The 18582-nt window shown below is 46.8% G+C and overlaps 1 protein-coding gene across 1 annotated transcript; it reads left to right on the forward strand.

The window, feature by feature from the left end:
• Positions 1 to 11952: 11952 nt before the first annotated feature.
• Positions 11953 to 18569, forward strand: AKR7A2 (aldo-keto reductase family 7 member A2). Its single transcript, XM_063436223.1, has 7 exons — positions 11953 to 12233; positions 13523 to 13710; positions 14906 to 15010; positions 15117 to 15213; positions 17288 to 17387; positions 17472 to 17601; positions 17912 to 18569. Exons 1-7 carry the CDS (start codon positions 11960 to 11962, stop codon positions 18071 to 18073), a joined length of 1056 nt encoding a protein of 351 aa, XP_063292293.1. The 5' UTR covers positions 11953 to 11959; the 3' UTR covers positions 18074 to 18569.
• The last annotated feature ends 13 nt before the right edge of the window (positions 18570 to 18582 follow it).

Genomic DNA, 18582 nt, shown 5'->3' on the forward strand with positions numbered 1-18582 from the left:
AACAGTTCTATAGGTAGTACAATAACCTGCGGGAAAGTTACCCACAAATTTACCAATCCCATCATGTTTGACATAGCAAGTGTAATTACCTTTATATACGGTAACACCATGAGGAGGTCTTACATTTTTGGCTATAAGAGGATACTCCGCTGTCCATGCTTGACATTGAGACCTGTTGAAATTATATTGGTAGGCAAAAAGACTTAAAATGCAATTTTCTTCATCTACTGGCAGGGTTAAAGGTACAGTGCCCAGATGAGGCCGGGCACCACCACACACATAGCATGCGGTTCGGTTATGTTTGTTGGCATTATATTTCATCCATTCTAACCATAGGTTAACATCATTAAAACCTGTTTCAGCGGCCATAGTATCTTCAAAGGTGGGGTTAGCAATGGCCATCATGTCCTTAAAGGACTGGATGTGTGGTTTTAATGGGTTTGTGACCATATGAGTAGCTCCTCGCCACTCAGGGGAATTACACATATCTTTAAGGTAGAAATGCCCTAATTTAGTATAGGAACCCTTTTTCCAGTACATTCCCAATACATACTGGTCTGCATCTGTTGGGCTTGGATGCTCAACATTAAGAATTAATTTCATTGGTGTGCCTCCTCCAGGCTTTCTCAGAGTCATTCTTTGAAGGAGGGACCTACCATGATCATCTACTTTAGATAAGGCACTTTTTGGCTTGTAGCCCCAGGAAGGTCCGGCATTCCATCCCGCCGCCCCCCAATGGCCACAATTATGCCCCCATTGTTTGTCAACTACACAAACATATGGATCTTTTACATGAGGGATATCTCTATAGATATTCTGAATTTGTGTTGTAGTGAATGGGCATTCTACGATGTCACAATAATCAAAGGTATAGGTAGCCACACGGGTACATGACGAATTATACCAGAAGGTGTACCCACTAGCATCTTTAGTGATGGCTACTTGCTGGGCCTTAATTAAACTAATTAAGGAGACAATGTACCAGAGGTACATGGTTGTGCGGTATCTGCTTCCTCTGGGGCAGGAGACTTCTTGCAGTGGGAAGCGTGGATCCAATGTGGCCTGCCGGCCAATTTGACGGAAGTTGCGGTGATCAGGAGAACTTGGAATGGCCCGTCAAATCTTGGTTCCAGGGTGCTTTTCCGCACGAACTTCTTAACCAGAACCCAATCTCCGGGAAGCAGGTTATGGGTACCTGTGTTCAGATCAGGATCTGGAATTGAAGAGAAAACTTGGGCATGTATTTTGTTCAAGGCACTTGCAAGTTCAGTTACATAGTCTACTAAAACATCTGATTGAAGCTGTAACTGCTGTGGATAATAACAACCTAGCCTGGGTGCTGTCCCAAATAGAATTTCATATGGGGATAACGAGTGTTTCCCTCTAGGTGTGTGCCTAACGCTGAACAAAGCTATTGACAGACTTTCTGGCCAGGGCATTTTTGTTTCTTGTGACATTTTTAACATTCTGGCTTTTAGAGTGCCATTCATGCGCTCTACTTTACCACTACTTTGTGGGTGGTAAGGGGTGTGGAAGGCTAAGGTCACTCCCAGAGCAGTCCAAATTTCTTTAGTCACTGTTGCTGTAAAGGCTGGGCCTTGATCACTTTCAATGACTTCTGGAAGTCCAAATCTACATACAATGTCTGTAAGTAGGCGTCTTGCGGTTGTTTTTGCAGTGATATTGGCTACAGGGTAGGCTTCTGGCCAGCCTGAGAACATATCCACCATTACTAGTGCATATTCATGAGACCCACTCTTGGGCATTTGGATATGATCAATTTGAATTCTCTGGAATGGGTACATGGGTTTTGCTAGGTGCTTTGCAGGCACCTTGATTGGTCTTCCTGGATTACATTTTGCACAAATGACACAGGCCCTGCAGAAGCTGTTGATCAGGGTTGTGATTCCAGGTGCTTCATAATATTTTTGAATGAGGGCGGCCATTAGGTCTTTTGACAGATGTGCAGGCCCATGGGCCCATTGGACAACTGCTGGGTATAAGTTTCTTGGAAGGCAAAATTTAGAATTGTTGTAGTAAATTCCGTCCTTTAGGACAGCTCCTTTCTTCTTCCATTTCTGGATTTCTTCAGGGGTAATTATAGCTTGTTGTTCTCGTAGAATTCTTAGGTCAGTAGGAAGAGTTTGTAAGGTAAAGATAGGAACTTCTTCTTCTTGACCGGACACTTCTTCATCCACTTCCTGCAAATCTCTGGCTGCTTGCTTAGCAGCCTGATCGGCCAAATGGTTGCCCTTTGCTTCATCTGAATCCAATTTCCCATGTGCCTTTACTTTCAAAACGGCCACTTCTTCAGGGAGTAGGAGGGCATCCATTAGTTCCTTGATTGCAGAGCTGTGTTTGACTGGTGTACCGGCAGTGGTAAGAAATCCTCTTGTCTTCCAAATGAGGCCGAAGTCATGTGCCACACCCAGAGCATATCTTGAATCTGTATAGATGTTGGCACGCTTTCCCTTGGAAATCTTGCATGCTGAAGTCAGGGCTTGCAATTCAGCTTCTTGCGCAGACATTGCTGGCGGTAGAGGTGATGACTTGAGAACTTCCCCTGTTGTGGTTACGGCATATCCTGTATGGTATTTTCCTTCTTCATCAGCATACCTTGAACCGTCCACAAACAGAGTAAAATCCGGATCCGGTAATGGATTCTCATGCACAGTTGGTAAGTGTACTGTTTCCATTTTCATCTGTTCGAAACAGTCATGAGGAGTTTCTGGGTCATAGTCATTTGTTATAACTAGGTCTTTAAATTCTTTTTCCAGGAAATGTCGTGGCCATGCTTCAAGAAGGTCAGTTGCTGGGTATTTGGCAATGCCATTTTCCTCTAGTTGTGATTCATCCATGGTGGCCCATAATTTTGCCATGGGCCCAAGGTCATTCCATGATCTTGTCTTTAACTTGGTAACAGGAATATGTGGAATAGCAGTATCCCAATGATGGTATAGGTAATTGAGTTCTGGGGGCAGTTGGATCAGGACCATGCTGTTGCCTTCCGAGTCACAATAGAAATCTTGGGTAGTGAGCTTTACTTCAAACCAGTGGTAGAGCTCATCTTCATAGCAAGGTTCAGGAGTAATGTCTGGCTTGTACCACATGGTACAGAAGGCGTAATCTGGACCTTCACAGAGAGGTGTCTTGTCCTCGTGAAAAGTTAAATGTGGATGCATTTTCTTGATACATCCACAGAGAAGGTAAATGTAGGTTTCATCTGTGACAAACCCATAGTAGATACCCCCCTCAGGGAGTGGAAGAAGAGTGGATGGGTTAAGAACTTGACACCTTTGTATAGAAATGTTGTCAGGCAGAAGAAGATGACATTGCAGACGTAGGTGTCTAGCGGGAGACACGTGCTTGAGCTGGACTTGGTTGATAATGGCAGAGATGTCATGAGGGGCCAAAACAACCAACGGGTGGCCAAGGACCAGGTCTGAAGTTCTTTCAATAAGTTCTCTTGCAGCAAAAACAGCCCTAAGGCAGGAAGGGGTCCCTCTAGCCACAATGTCCAGTTGGCATGAAAAGTATCCAATAGGCCTCTGGCGGCCTTTTAAGTCATTAGTTTGGGTAAGAACTCCTGTAGCATGACCTAGTCTTTCAGAGACAAATAATTTGAAAGGCTTGGTATAGTCTGGTAGGCCCAAGGCAGGAGCAGAGACAATGGCACGTTTAAGAGATTTGAAATTGTCCAGAGCTTCGTTGGTCAGGCCGAATGGATCTGACTTGAGTGCATCGTAGAGAGGTTGCATAAGCAGAGAGGCCTCTGGGATCCATGCTCTGCAGTAGGAAATGAGGCCTAAGAAGGCATGAAGAGATTTTGAAGTCCTTGGGGGTTGAATGTCCAGAATTGTTCTGACTCGGTCCCGAGTGAGATGTCTGGTACCTTGAGATAGGCAATGTCCAAGGAAAATCACAGAGGGTTGACAGAATTGCAGCTTGAGAAGCGAAGCTTTACATCCTTGTTCTGCCAAATAGCAAAGCAGACTAATTGAACATTTTTCAGTAGTGGGTATATCATCTCCACAGAGCAACAAATCATCCACATACTGGAGTAAAACAACTTCTGGGTGTTCAGCTTGCCATGGGTCAAGAATAGTACACATGGCTTTGGCAAATTGACTTGGAGAATTTTGTGCCCCTTGGGGCATGACAGTCCATGTATATTGTTGCATTTCATGGGTGAAAGCGAACAGGTATTGACAGGATGGATCTAGTGGAACACTGAAAAAGGCATTAGCTAGATCAATGACTGTGAAATACTTTGCAGAAGGTGGGACGCCAGAGAGCAGGGTATGGGGGTTTGGTACAAGAGGGGTGTCCAGGACAGTGGCTTCATTGACCGCACGGAGATCCTGAACCATCCTATACTTTACTGGCTCACCTTTTAGAGTCTTCTTCTTTACAGGAAATAATGGAGTGTTACATTCTGATTTACACTCCACTAAAGCACCCTTTTCCAGGAGCGCTTTGATGTGAATAGAAATGGCTGCAGCCTGTGCTGGTTTTAGAGGATATTGTGGTTTCCTTGGTAACTTAGCTCCTGGGATAAGCTTAACCACCACAGGTGGGACATTTAGATGACCTATATCCTCTGGGCCTGAGGACCATAACTTAGCAGGCACCTGAGTTTTTAACTCATCTGGGAAATTGGACCTAGGTTCTGCTGCTTGCTCATTGGGTATATCTAATTGCAGCATCAAAGGTAAGGAGCACAGGGCTGAAGTGTCAGAAACAGATAGAGGTGTAGACATTTCTACCTGTCCATCTGGAGTGAAGGTTATAGACGCCTGCAGGCGTGAAAGGACATCAGCGCCTAACAGGTTAATTGGGCATGTGGAGGAAACTACAAAACGAGCAAGTAAGCTTGTGCCAACCCGCAGAGGGGTTGTTAGAGGACTGTGTCTCGGTTGGCCATCCACTCCAACACAGGAGACATCAATACTTGACAAGAAAGATGGGTCTGGCAGGTCTTGTTCTCTGAGAACACTTCGGGCTGCGCCTGTGTCGATAAGAAATGTGGTAGGTTGGCCTTCAATGGGTAAAGTCACTGTGGCAAGTGGCCCCCCCCCCTTATCCCCTGTAAACACTGCCATGACAGGGGTTAATGACACAGGTTTGCCAATTTCCTAATCATCATCTGGTTCCTCAACAATTGGAACCGTTTTCATGGTCTTAGGGGCCGGGGCAGGCTTGGGAAACTTTTTGGGCTCCCCTGTAGGAAACTTTTTGGGCTCCCCCGGTTCCCTTTTGGGTTCTGGACAGTCACTTCTGTAGTGTCCCTTAGCCCCACAATTAAAACATGTTACGTCCTCTAACTTGACACCCTTGGTGCCAGGGGTGATGGGGGTGGCACGGGCCACCATGAGAGGAGCTGAATTGGGTCTTCTGGGGGTTTGGGCAGATTCCAAACCTCTAGCAACTAGGAGTAACGTATCTAGGGGAACAACCTTGTATTCAGGGCGTGCAGCATTGATTCCCTTGCGTATGGAATCTTTAACACCTTGGACAAACGCACCTGATAGCATTTGTGAATGAATTTTGTCAGTGAGATCAAATCCCAAATCTGTAAACATTTGATATAATCTTGCATGAAACCTTTCCACTGATTCTCCTTTGTCTTGCACAACATCAGTAAGGCCAGCAGCTTGATCTGCAAGTTTATCCTTAGCCCAATCTCTCAATTGATTGCAAAAGGTTACTCCGGAGGGATAATCAACATCACTTGTAAGCAGATCTGTACTGAGGTGGCGGGCCATGCTGGGCCAATATGCATCCCCTGCTTTAATAGCACAAATGCTCAGTAGGTCACGCCAGGCGGCGGAATAAGTCTTTTGTATCTGAACTATCCCTCGGTAAAAAGGCATAGGCTGTTTCTCTGGGTCAGGGAGAGATTTCATTAAAGCACTAGCTTGTGTGGGGTTAAAAGCGACATATTTAGGAGGGGCCTGTTCTCCCCGACCCTGATGGCCGAAGGGATCTTCAATAGAACGGTGGGCTCTCGCAGCCTCCATTGAACCCTGGGACAGCCTGTCATCCTCTTCCTCATCTAGCTCTATTATCTGGGACCTTCTGCGTGAGGGGAACACCTGAGGAGACAGGGCCGGGGGATAGGAGGGAGCTCCGGAGGCGGGAGTTGCCATTGGGTCATAACCTTGGGACCGGTAATCACCGGGAAGCACCGGCATCAGGGGTGCTGAATGGCTGGGGGCCGCCATATTGGAGGCGGGGAAGGAAGTTGCATTGGGGTTAAGGGAAGACGTGGCGGCCATGTTGGATGTGGGCACATCCGGGGCAGACTGAACCGGACTGGGCATGACCGGAACCTGGGGAGTGACTTGGGGAAAGGGGTATGGCCAGTGAGGATAGGGGTATGGGAAGGGGTATGGCCAGGCCATTTGGGTGGGAGTTGGGGCGGAACCTGGAGTGGGCAGTGAGGTTGGGGAGGGATTAGCAGAGGGGGTGGGAAACTGGGCTGTGGTCGGGGCGGGCGAGGGAGAGGGTGGGGAAGAGTCAGTAAAGGTGCCTGAAGGAGGAGGAGCCGGAGTGGGATCAGCAAGATTGACAGTGGCAGGAGAGGAGGGGTTAGTGCACTGGGCAGATGCAGATGGGAGGGTAGGATTATCTACGGAGACAAAGTGTGAGGAAGGAATGGCAGATGAGATGTTAGCATTAGACTCAGAAGGTGGCTTGGGGATGGATGAGGATGATGGGAATGTTAGGGAGGGAGAAGGGGAAAAGTAGGATCCATCAGAATTTAGGACCGGGCAAACGGGAGAGGTGACGGGATGGGGATTGGGAGGATTAATCAGCTGGCAATCTCCCATTACTGACTGGATCTTTGGGATAGACATCCCCCGGGCGCCATTTTGGGGCGCTGGCTGAGGAAGAGCCCCAGCAACACAATTATTATGGTACACAAACATTTTCACACCCTTGTGAATTATTTCTTCTTCAACCCAACCTTCTTGCTGAATAGCCTTTGCTACTCTGTACCATGCTTCAGCTGTTTTTAATAAATCATAATTTGCAAGCTTGCCTTTCTTTTCCATCAACAATCTACGCCAACTTTCTGGTTGTAATCTACCACATGTCGGCACAGCTATTTTACAAACTTTTGCAATCTTTTCAACACCTTTAACCATCTCCTCACCCTCTCTGTCATCAACTAAATCACATGCTAACCAGCCCTTACTGGGCTTACTTAAATCCTGCCCCATGATCCCTTCTCCCCTACACCAGCGTCCCAGATATAGGGAAAGATAAGGAAAATTGAACCGGAACGTCTACAATGCTCGACTGCCACCTGAGAATCGTGGGTCTTTCTCAAGTGCGTCTTCCCAAAACGTAGACTAGTCACTGAATCCGCCTACCCGGGGTGGTAGACACGGATTGGAGCGAGGTGAGAAGTGTGTGACCAATCACTTCTCTATTAAGAGGAATGGGAGTGGATAGTATAATAGTACAGGAAGTGTAGAAAAGGTAAAGAGTAAGGGAAGAAAAATCCTTAGAGACAGATACAGGAGTTTAAATGACTCCACATTAAACAAACAAGACAACAGTACAGTTGAAATACAGTGCATGCATCACAGTTCAAATGAAATCAACAGTAATCCCTTTCCTTCTACATGTGCTTACTCCAAAGTCACCTTTCTCAACCTCGTAGTGTCCCCGCTCGGAGAATGACTTCCTCAAGTCTCACTACCAGCGGCCAAGGATAACAGCTAACACCGGTCCGAAATCCTTTCTAGCCTCCCTCGTTACAGCAGTCCACTTAAAGTGGCCACGCCACCCTCACTCCCGTAGTGCCCTTATAAAACCCACTCTATAAGTCTCACTACCACGTGATGCGGAAAACAAGCAATGCCTGCCTGAATCCCCCCAGGAAACTGAGTCCCCTGCCACAAGGCTAAGTCTCCTATCACAGTTAAAATAATCAGTGGACCTTCAACTCAACTAGAGCCGAAGGGTCCGGGTCAGGACGTCCCCAACTCAACTAGAGCTGGATGGTCCGGGTCAGGACGTCCCCAACTCAACTAGAGCTGGATGGTCCGAAAGCGCACAGTGAAGCTAGCTAGGCTATCAAAGTGACACAAAATTGGATCACAGGAAACTATGATTCTACACAGATCCCACAATTCCACAAACTTCTTTTTCCTTACAGCCACAGCCACGAGGCTCCTAAAAGAAGTAAACAGGCAAAGAAGACCCCCAGGAACACATCCACAGGTCAACCCCCCTTTTTCCCTACAGCCACAAACACGTGGCTCCTAAAAGGAGTAAAACAGGCAACAGGACTCCAGGCAAATCCCCCGGGTCCACCCCCCCCTTTATCCCAAAAAGGGGAAAACAGACAAACACAGGACCCTCAGGCAAACTACCACTGGTCCACCCCCCCCTTTATCCCAAAAAGGGGAAACAAATAAACATTCAGCCCGGGCAACCAAACTAGACACACCCAGGCAACAGATAGACTAAATGCAGGTAACAAATGGGTAATAAGACTCCGGGCAAGATATTACCTGTCTTTGATGTCCTCCCGGGAAGCAGTCACAGACACGTGGACGGGTCAATCAAAGGGGCCGGAACATACCGGTGGCTCTGCAGAAGTCTCTACCGTGTACTTGGAGGTGATCAGTCTCCCTTCCTTCCCCCTGGATTCCTCCGTCCACCCTTGTCTTCCTTAGGACGGCTCACCGGCCAGACATAGCCCGGAGTCCCTGTTCGGGCGCCAAAGTTGTTATGGTACTTTTTCAGTAAACCAAAATGTTTAAGTGTCTATCTGTTCCTGTCCAAATTAAAGAGAATTGAATTGCGTATATACGCTGAAGTAATTCAGTCTGACACACGGAGTTCAGGTTAAAATAACTTCGAGGAAATTTATTGGCAAGTTCAGAATCAGAGGGCGCGCAGGCCCTTTTAAGAGACATTTTCGTCATCATTGATTATCAAGATATCAGTGAATAAACATCATTAATTGGATTAATTGTTAAGTGTCTGGGTTAGTGTCCACCTATCAATATAATTAATTGGATCAAAAGCTAAGTGGTTAGTTCCGTGTCCACCCACCAAGAGGTGGTACTTTTTCGGACACGGGTGGGGGACAAGGGGTCTTGAGCGTCATTTTACTCGGTCGGTGATGTCAAATCTCGTGGTTAGGTGCAAGGTCTCTTATGAATAGAACATTTCATTACTACTGTGTTCTCATGGCCTTTAAATTATACTATGTTGCGAGTTAGGGGAAATTCAACAGTTCCTGGGTTAGTCATATCCTTATGGAGAATACAGTCTTTGTCTATTGTATTAGATGTGCTGAGAAATACTGTCATGTAATGTAGTTTTAAAATGAACAAGTCAGGTTAGGAGGACAAAATGGAGGATTGTAGAAGTCAGGTTAGGAGGACAAAATGGAGGATTGTCACAGTATAAAGTTAAAATGGAGTTAGTGCAATAATTGAATACAAGTACAATAAGGTTTTTTAAATAATCCCACATCAGTCCTTACTTCCCCCTCCCCTCCCATAGTGGTCCTTATCCCACCCCCTCCCTCTCATAGTGGTCCTTATCCCCCTTCTCCCTCCCATAGTGTTCCTTATCCCCCCCCCTCCCTCCCATAGTGGTCCTTACCCCCCCCTCCCTCCCATAGTGGTCCTTATACCCCCCCTCCCTCCCATAGCGGTCCTTATACCCCCCTCCCTCCCATAGTGGTCCTTAACCCACCCCCTCCCTCCCATAGTGGTCCTTATACCCCCCCCCCCCCTCCCATAGTGGTCCTTATACCCCTTTTTTTTTTTTATTATTAATTTTTTTTTTTATTATTTTATTTCTTATTTTTTTTTTTTTTTCGTCCCCCCTCCCTGCTTGATATATGGCAGGGAGGGGGGCTCTCCTTCCCTGGTGGTCCAGCATTGGTAGTTCAGTGGGGGGGAGAGGGGGGCTGGCAGAGCTGTACTTACCTTTCCTGCAGCTCCTGTCAGCTCTCTCCTCCTCTGCGCCGTCCGTTCTGCTCTTCTGTCAGCTCCCAGTGTAAATCTCGCGAGAGCCGCGGCTCTCGCGAGATTTACACTGGGAGCTGACCGAGGTGCTGAACGGACCGGCGGAGGAGGAGAGAGCTGACAGGAGCTGCAGGAGAGGTAAGTACAGCTCTGCCAGCCCCCCTCTCCCCCCAGTCTGTATTATGGCAATGCAAATTGCCATAATACAGACTCTGACTCGAGTATAAGCCGAGTTGGGGTTTTTCAGCCCAAAAAATGGGCTGAAAAACTCGGCTTATACTCGAGTATATACGGTAATTATCCCCAGGCAGAAAAAAAAACACATTTTTATAAAATCTAATAAGTACCCCCAAAACACAACATATCACATCCCCTGATAGCCCTGATCTGGGTGAACAACATATCCAAAAATCACCCAGATCAGAGCAGGGGTTTAGGAAATTCCTGGAATTCTCTTTTTGACCGACCGCACACATGGTCTCATGCCCAAAACAGTTCCAGAGAATTAGGCTGTGCGGTCGGTCTATATTTAAACAGTCGAAGTACCGTTCAAATTATCAAATGGAATGGTGAATGACCATAGTCAATGTGTGTCCCTTGTTCGTGTGTTTCGACTCACCGAACGCCGTTCGACTCCCGTTCGAATAGTCGAAGTTTCCTGGAAGGTAACTGTTCATCGGTGTTCGTGCCGTCGCATGTCCGATTTGAGTTCCATGAACTCGACGACAAAACACAGCCGAACACATTCAACCAAATAAGATGGCCGCCGCCACGTATTCGAACCTGTAGAGACATCGCTGAACACAAATATTAGTGTTTCAAAACAGTAAAATGTATTACAGCGATCATATCACCAGTGAAAGTGACTTTTTTTTTATTTTTCACACACAAATGGCACTTACACTGACTATATAATTGTTGTGATATGTTTTACTGTTTTGAAACACAAAGATTTGTGGTTAGCGAAGTCTCCGAGTATAACAGTACCCCTCATGTACAGGTTTTATGTTTTTTTCAAAAGTTACAGAGTCAAATATAAGGCTTGTGTTTCAATTTTTTCACATTGAAATTTGCCAGATTGGTTACGTTGCCTTTGAGACCGTTTGGTAGGCCAGGAATGAGAATTACCCCTATGATGGCATACCATTTGCAATAGTAGACAACCCAAGGTATTGTAAATGGGGTATGTCTAGTCTTTTTTAGTAGCCACTTAGTCACAAACACTGGCCAAAATTGGCGTTCAAATTATTTTTTTGCATTTTTCACACACAAATATTAACACTAACTTTGGCCAGTGTTTGTGACTAAGTGGCTACTAAAAAAGACTGGACTTACCCCATTTGCAATACCTTTGGCTGTCTACTATTGCAAATGGTATGCCATCATAGGGGTAATTCTCATTCCTGGGCTACCATACGCTCTTAAAGTCAACGTAACCAATCTGGCGAATTTTAATGTGAAAAAAATTAAAAATGTAACGTGCTAAAAATTTTACTTCCCAAAACACCATAAAACCTGTACATAGGGGGTATATGTGTATTTTATTGCAGTAAATGCAAACAGTATTATTACATTGACAGTTAAAATGTCACGTAGAACTAAAAAAATAACAATTTCTTATTTTCTCCCATTTTTTTTCATATTAAATTATGTTTCATAGCTAAATATTTGATATTAAATGAAAGCCCTGTTTCCCCTGAATAAAATGATATATAATAATGGGGGGTGCATTTAATACGAAAGAGGTGAATTACGGTTGGACAGACATGTAGCGCAAATGCCAGATTTTGTTTACGTTTTGTGCATTTGGCTCAGTCCTTAAGGGGTTAATGGGGGCGTGTCCTGTCGGTGCCCGTTTAATGAGGGGGCGTGTCCTGTCGGGGTGTATTTAGGGGCGTGTCCCGCAGACTTTGCCCCCCGGTCACGTGACGTTCTGCGCCTGCGCACTGTGTCTGGCTATGCTGACAGTGACCCGTGCGGCCCCTGACTTGCTGCCTGTGCTCCGCGCGCTCATGTCTCGAGCCCCGCCCACCGCCCCTCCCCCGCCGGGAGCCCGCCCCCCCCGCTCGGTGCTGGGGACCATGGAGTTCGGGCGGCGGATGGACGCGCGGGCCGCGGGGGACTCGGTGAGGGAGTTCACACAGCGCGGCCATGACGAGCTGGACTCCGCCTTCATGTACGGCGACGGCGAGACCGAGCGGGTCCTGGGGAGCCTGAGCCTGGGGCAGCGAGGTAACCACGCCCACCGGGGAGAGGGACCAATCAGTGAGCGGGGGGCGGGGTCACGGGTCAGAGCGAGGCTTGGCACGCAGCATTCATAGAGCGCCAACATAGTCCGCAGCGCTGTACATCCCGCGAGACAAACTGAGAGGGTTAATGACTTCATTAAACAATGGGCACCATAACCACTTCATGTCAGGAGGTCCTGATCACAAGGGCTTCAGCTCTTTACAAACACCCCGCCCCCTGGTGCCCAGCTCCCCCTCCCCGCTCTGCTCCCTGGTACCCAATCCCTGCTCCGCCTCCTGGTATCCAGCCCCCCTCTCCACTCCGTCCCCTGGTGCCCAGCCCCCCCCTCCCCGCTCCGCCCCCTGGTGCCCAGCCTCCGCTCCGCCCCCTGGTGCACAGCCCCCCTCTCTGCTCCGCCCCCTGGTGCACAGCCCCCCTCTCTGCTCCGCCCCCTGGTGCCCAATCCCCCTCCCCGTCCCCTGGTACCCAGCACCGCTCCCTGCTCTGCCCCCTGGTATCCCGCTCCGCCCCCTGGTGCCCAGCTCCCCCCTCCGCCCCCTGGTACCCAGCCCCCAATCCCCGCTCCGCACCCTGGTGCCCAGTCCCCCTCCCCGCTCCGCTTCCTGGTACCAAGCCCCCTGATACCCAGCCCCCAATCCCCGCTCCGCCCCCTGGTACCCAGCCACTCCCCCGGTACTCAACCCTCCGCTCCGCCCCCTGGTACCCAGCCCCCTCTCCCCACTCCGCCCCCTGGTACCCAGCCCCCCTCTCCACTCCGCCCCCTGGTGCCCAACCCCCCTCCCCGCTCACCCCCTGGTACCCAGCCCCCCCCTCCCCGTCCCCTGGTACCCAGCACCGCTCCCTGCTCTGCCCCCTGGTACCCCGCTCCGCCCCCTGGTGCCCAGCTCCCCGCTCCGCCCCCTGGTACCCAGCCCCCAATCCCCGCTCCGCCCCCTGGTGCCCAGCCCCCCCTTCCCGCTCCGCCCCCTGGTACCAAGCTCCCTGGTACCCAGCCCCCAATCCCCGCTCCGCCCCCTGGTACCCAGCCCCCCACCGGTACTCAACCCCCCGCTCCGCCCCCTGGTACCCAGCCCCCACACCTGCTCCCTGGTATCCAGCCCCCCCACCCGCTCCCTGGTACCCAGCCTGTGAATCCCTAGCATGTAACATCAGACAGAATGAATCCCAGATCTCCTAAAAAATGTTTTAAGTTTGCTGGTTAGGTTGCACTGTCTGGGCTGGTGGGAGGCCATTTTGAGACCACTTCCCTGAATTCTTTCCTGTTCTGGCAGTGAAGATAGCCACTAAGGCAAACCCTATGGAAGGAAAGAGCCTGAGACCAGAAAGTGTTCGACATCAGCTCGAGACGTCACTCCAGCGGCTGCAGACTTCAAGCGTCAATCTCTTCTACCTACACTTGCCGGATCACCAGACACCAGTAGAGGAAACACTAGCTGCTTGCCAAGAGCTGTACAAAGAGGTGCTGTACCCAACACTGCCAGGAAAACAGTCTAAAAAAACACCACTCTAGACTGGAGTTCATCCAACCTTTTATTTAATGATAGATAATGTTTTCAAAAAAACAACCAAAATATAGAAAACTCACTAAAATCCCTCTGAAAGCAAACAGTGAGGAGTCCCTACGTAAAGGTACACTATAGTCACCAGAACAACTTTAGCTTAATGAAGCAGTTTTGGTGTATATAACATGTCCCTGCAGTCTCACTGCTCAATTCTCTGCCACGTAGGAGTTAAATCACTTTGTTTATGAACCCTAGTCACACCTCCCTGCATGTTACTTGCACAGCCTTCCATAAACACTTCCTGTAAAGTCATCTAATGTTTATCCTTCCTTCATTGCAAGTTCTGTTCAATTTAGATTTTCTTATCCCCTGCTATCTTAATAGCTTGCTAGACCCTGCAAGAGCCTCCTGTATGTGATTAAAGTTCAATTTAGAGATTGAGATACAATTATTTAAGGTAAATTACATCTGTTTGAAAGTGAAACCAGTTTTTTTTCATGCAGGCTCTGTCAATCATAGCCAGGGGAGGTGTGGCTAGGGCTGCATAAACAGAAACAAAGTGATTTAACTCCTAAATGACAGTGAATTGAGCAGTAATACCTGAGAGGCATGATCTATACACTAAAACGGATTCATTAAGCTAAAGTTGTTTAGGAGACTATAGTGTTCCTTTAATGTTAAATGTAAAATAAAGTTTTATTAGATTGATAGACATACGTTAATAAAAGGGGTAACTGTGAGCATGCTATAATGAAGGTAACTTGCTGTAGAATCTGTATGTGTGTAGAACTGCATTAGAAATACAGAGTAAATGAATAAATGCCTCGTGTTATATTATTGAATGGGGCAGGGAGCATTGCTCAGCGTTCTGTCCCTATAAAGCAATCACTGATGTTTAGACACAGTGATAATGAACATGTCAGTCCAGGTGATGCATGTATATATTATTAATGTAATACTGCATTTTTATTGTATCAATTTGGGGAATATTAGTGTTGTACTCACAAAATCTACTAATGCCCCAATTCCATCGTAATTTAAAGGATTTCCCAGTATTTGCCTGGTATATGATGCCATGTGATTCTCTGTGCTGTGCAGGATGGCTGATGATGTGGATTCCTGGATCTAACCCTGCATTGTGCTATATTTCAGGGAAAGTTTAAGGAGCTCGGTCTGTCCAACTATGCATCATGGGAAGTGATGGAAATCCATTCTATATGTAAATACAGGAATTGGGTGCTCCCCACTGTGTACCAGGTAAACCTATCAAGCTGGGGTATGGCTGCCTGAGGATGATGGGACAGTCGTAGTGTTATTCTCAGAATCCCTTTTCTGTTGTATGATTTAACTTATTTTGGTACAGGGAATGTACAATGCGACAACGAGGCAAGTGGAGACTGAGCTACTGCCGTGCCTGCGACAGCTGGGAATAAGGTTCTATGCCTACAACCCCCTTGCTGGTGAGCATGGCTGAGTGGATAACGATATCTAGACAGGGTTCTTCATCACGTCTGAATTGCTGGGTATTTCAGATTTAATGCCAAATTGGGGAGAAAGTCTTCCAGCTTTCCAATTCAGGTCCTTTGGCCTAAATTCCACTTTCAGAGTTAATCATTAAAGTCCATATTGTTACAAATGATTTCCAAATACAAAATCCAGAGGTAAAAAGAGCTTATCTGGAAAAATTCTCCAACCCGGCTTTAAGCAGAGATTGACTATTTCTTCTCAGGGAAAATACCCGAATAATATACTTCAAGGTTTCCAGATTAGGGAATTTGGATCACTCAAGAAATCTGACACGCAGACACAGGTTCAGTGTAAGTTGACTTTTACAGTTTAATGGGAGAGCAAAAACAGAACAGTGTCTACATAATTAATAACTGGTGATCGAGAGCATATTCTTATCTATGAGCATGGGCCATTGCGGTCAGCGTGTTCTTTTAAACACAAGACACTTGGTACATAGCAATTCCACGAATAATGAATTGCAGTTCAGCTAAAAGTTCTAAAACTATATACAGTGATCATAAGAAAAATGTTTTAGTAAGTAGCCCTTCGCATTTGGTCATTCAGAAGTTATTTGGGAAAATGTTGGGGGTACTGGATTAATCAAATTTAGTTTGTGTGTAGATTAAAGCACACGGCACACACCCATACACAGGCCTGGACTGTCCCCGTTGTGTCCCATGAAGGGCCGGTGGGGAGATGAAAGATCTCCCTCACTGGCCCACATTCAATCAAATGGGGCCGCCGGCAGGGGAGGAGGATCCGGTGGAACTCTAATTTGCAGCTCTGCCGGGTTTCTCTCGGGTCTCGCAAGAGTGAACTCTAGCCCCACAGGACCACCAGAGATTGATGCCAGCAGCACAACTCACCCCTCCCCCCTTCCCAGCTACAGGTAAGAAGGGAGGGGGGGTATAATGTATGTGTTTTTTTGTTTTATTATTATAAAAAATTAAATACATCAATATTGACATTTACGTGCCGCCTCCCCCAACACACAATCCTGACAAAACACACATATCACCCCCACACAGCACTCAAACACACACACTATACTCCCCACAGATGCACACAGCAGCCCCCAAACACGCTGCACCACTCACACAGACACAATACTTCCAAACATATGTATATATACATTACGGAACCCCTCACACACATACTGCACTCCTAAACACATTAAATTCCAGACAAACCTTAGATTCCTTACCCAACTCTGGATCATCTACAGATACACACACTAGATCTCTATATACACTCTGAATCCTGTGTGTGTGTGTGTGTGTGTGTGTGTATATATATATATATAATGTATATATATATATACACACACACATACACTCACGAGATCTACTATACAGACTCTGGGTCCTTCAAACACACATTAGATCCCCTACATACACAGACGCTGCACCACCTACACACACTAGATATCTATATACACTCTGAATCCTGTGTGTATATATATATATATATATATATATATATATATATATATACACACACACACACACACACTCACTAGATCTCCTATACACACTCTGGGTCCTTCAAACACACATTAGATCCCCTACACACAGACGCTGCACCACCTACTCACACTACATTTCTGACATACACACTCTGGATCCCCTACGCACACACTAGATTCCATGTAAGCAAACACAGTGTCTCCATAAATTGGATACAGTGAGTATCCCAATTATGGAAACCCCTGAGACAAGTTTCAAGCAAACAATGCAAGCATGTTATTAAATTTGCTTGCACTGTGCAGAACAAATACAGGGCCCTTTTCTCATGCCCTGGAAGAGCATTGAACCAACATGCTCACTTTGAGATGGGCGTGCTTGTCATTTAAGATGACATAACACACCCTACCTGGCCACGCCCCCTTTTCAGTGGGCCGCTGTGAACAAAAAAATGCCTGGGCCGAATTTTTTCCCTAGTCCGGCCCTGCCCGTACAACACCAAGGATCCATAAGAATGGGGGTGTGTGCAATAATATGAAATCTTTGCATCCCTTCCACACAGGGGGACTCCTCACAGGAAAATACAAATATGAGGACAAAGATAATGAACAGACACCTTCAAGATTTTTTGGAAACAGCTGGGCTGAAGTATATCGGGGAAGGTAAGATTTTGTGTATTTTGGATTTAAAGTGCATGTCTAGTATTGGAGGCTTGATATGGATATATGCTACCATATATCTAACAGGTACTGGAAGAAGCATCATTTTCAGGCCATTGACGTGGTCCAGCAAGCACTGGTGGAGGCATATGGGGCGAACTGTCCAAGCATGACATCGGCTGCACTTCGTTGGATTTACCATCACTCTCAGCTACAGGTACGCTTGGCACCCAATATCTTATTGGCTGCGTGTGACAACTGATCAGCCATGTTCAGAGGTCACGTATCAAGCAGTGTCAGAAATATGCAACACATCCTTGTGCAATGCTTACTTGGGCCATAAACTGTCTAACACACGGATGTCTCACAAACAAAATTGTTTACAAGCTATTAAGGGAAATCATCAATATATAGTGAAGGATTTCAATTCATGTAATTGTAGGGGTTACATTAAAACTTGCTGCTGCCTAGACAGTTCTATGAAAATGCCATTTTTTTTTGTGATAACATTCTCCTTGCTCTGGCAGGGAAGCCGTGGAGATGCGGTAATCTTGGGAATGTCCAGCACAGAGCAGCTGCTCCAGAACCTGGCTTGCGCAGAGGAAGGTCCGCTGCTCCCAGCCGTGGTCACCGCGTTCAATGAGGCCTGGAACCTGCTTGCTCACAACTGTCCAAACTATTTCCGCTAGTGCAGGGCATGTTTTCCTGGCTGCACGTCTCTTCAATATGCTGTAGGACAATGCAGGAAAAGTGCTGCTGTGCAGTACATTCAGAGCGGCCAAAAAGAAACTGCCTTGATTAGTTTAATTTTCCTGAAAAACATGAATTCACAATCCTGCAAGGCAGTATAATTGATCTACTTATCTGCAGTAAGAAATGTCTGCCAGGGCCTGCAATAAGTAGTGTGCCTTTTAGAGGATATATCGTGGTGCAGCCAGGAAAATATGGTGAATCTAGCAACCCTAGCGAGAGCACAAAGCCAAAACAATAGCTTTTCATAGTCACATGTGATTTGGAATTGTCAGCAGACAGAAATGCCTTGTTAATCTAAATACTACTGTTCCCAGCCTCCTGGAGTGCAGGACAGGGTATGTGCCATGCTGGTAATTCAGCAAATGGTAGAAATTTGTGTGTGATTTATATTCTGTAAGCTGGAAATCAGAATAAAGCATTTCATAAAAAGTTTCATTATTTAACT

Source organism: Pelobates fuscus, chromosome 11 (assembly GCF_036172605.1).
Source record: "Pelobates fuscus isolate aPelFus1 chromosome 11, aPelFus1.pri, whole genome shotgun sequence".
In the NCBI taxonomy this organism is placed as follows: domain Eukaryota; kingdom Metazoa; phylum Chordata; class Amphibia; order Anura; family Pelobatidae; genus Pelobates; species Pelobates fuscus.

Bases quoted from the DNA above. Each gene is read 5' to 3' on its own strand.
- AKR7A2 (XM_063436223.1), top strand. From the start codon at position 11,960: ATGCTGACAGTGACCCGTGCGGCCCCTGACTTGCTGCCTGTGCTCCGC. The intron at 15,214-17,287 runs GTGAGCATGGCT...CCTTCCACACAG, and splicing joins TGCCTACAACCCCCTTGCTG to GGGGACTCCTCACAGGAAAA. The intron at 17,602-17,911 runs GTACGCTTGGCA...TTGCTCTGGCAG, and splicing joins ACCATCACTCTCAGCTACAG to GGAAGCCGTGGAGATGCGGT.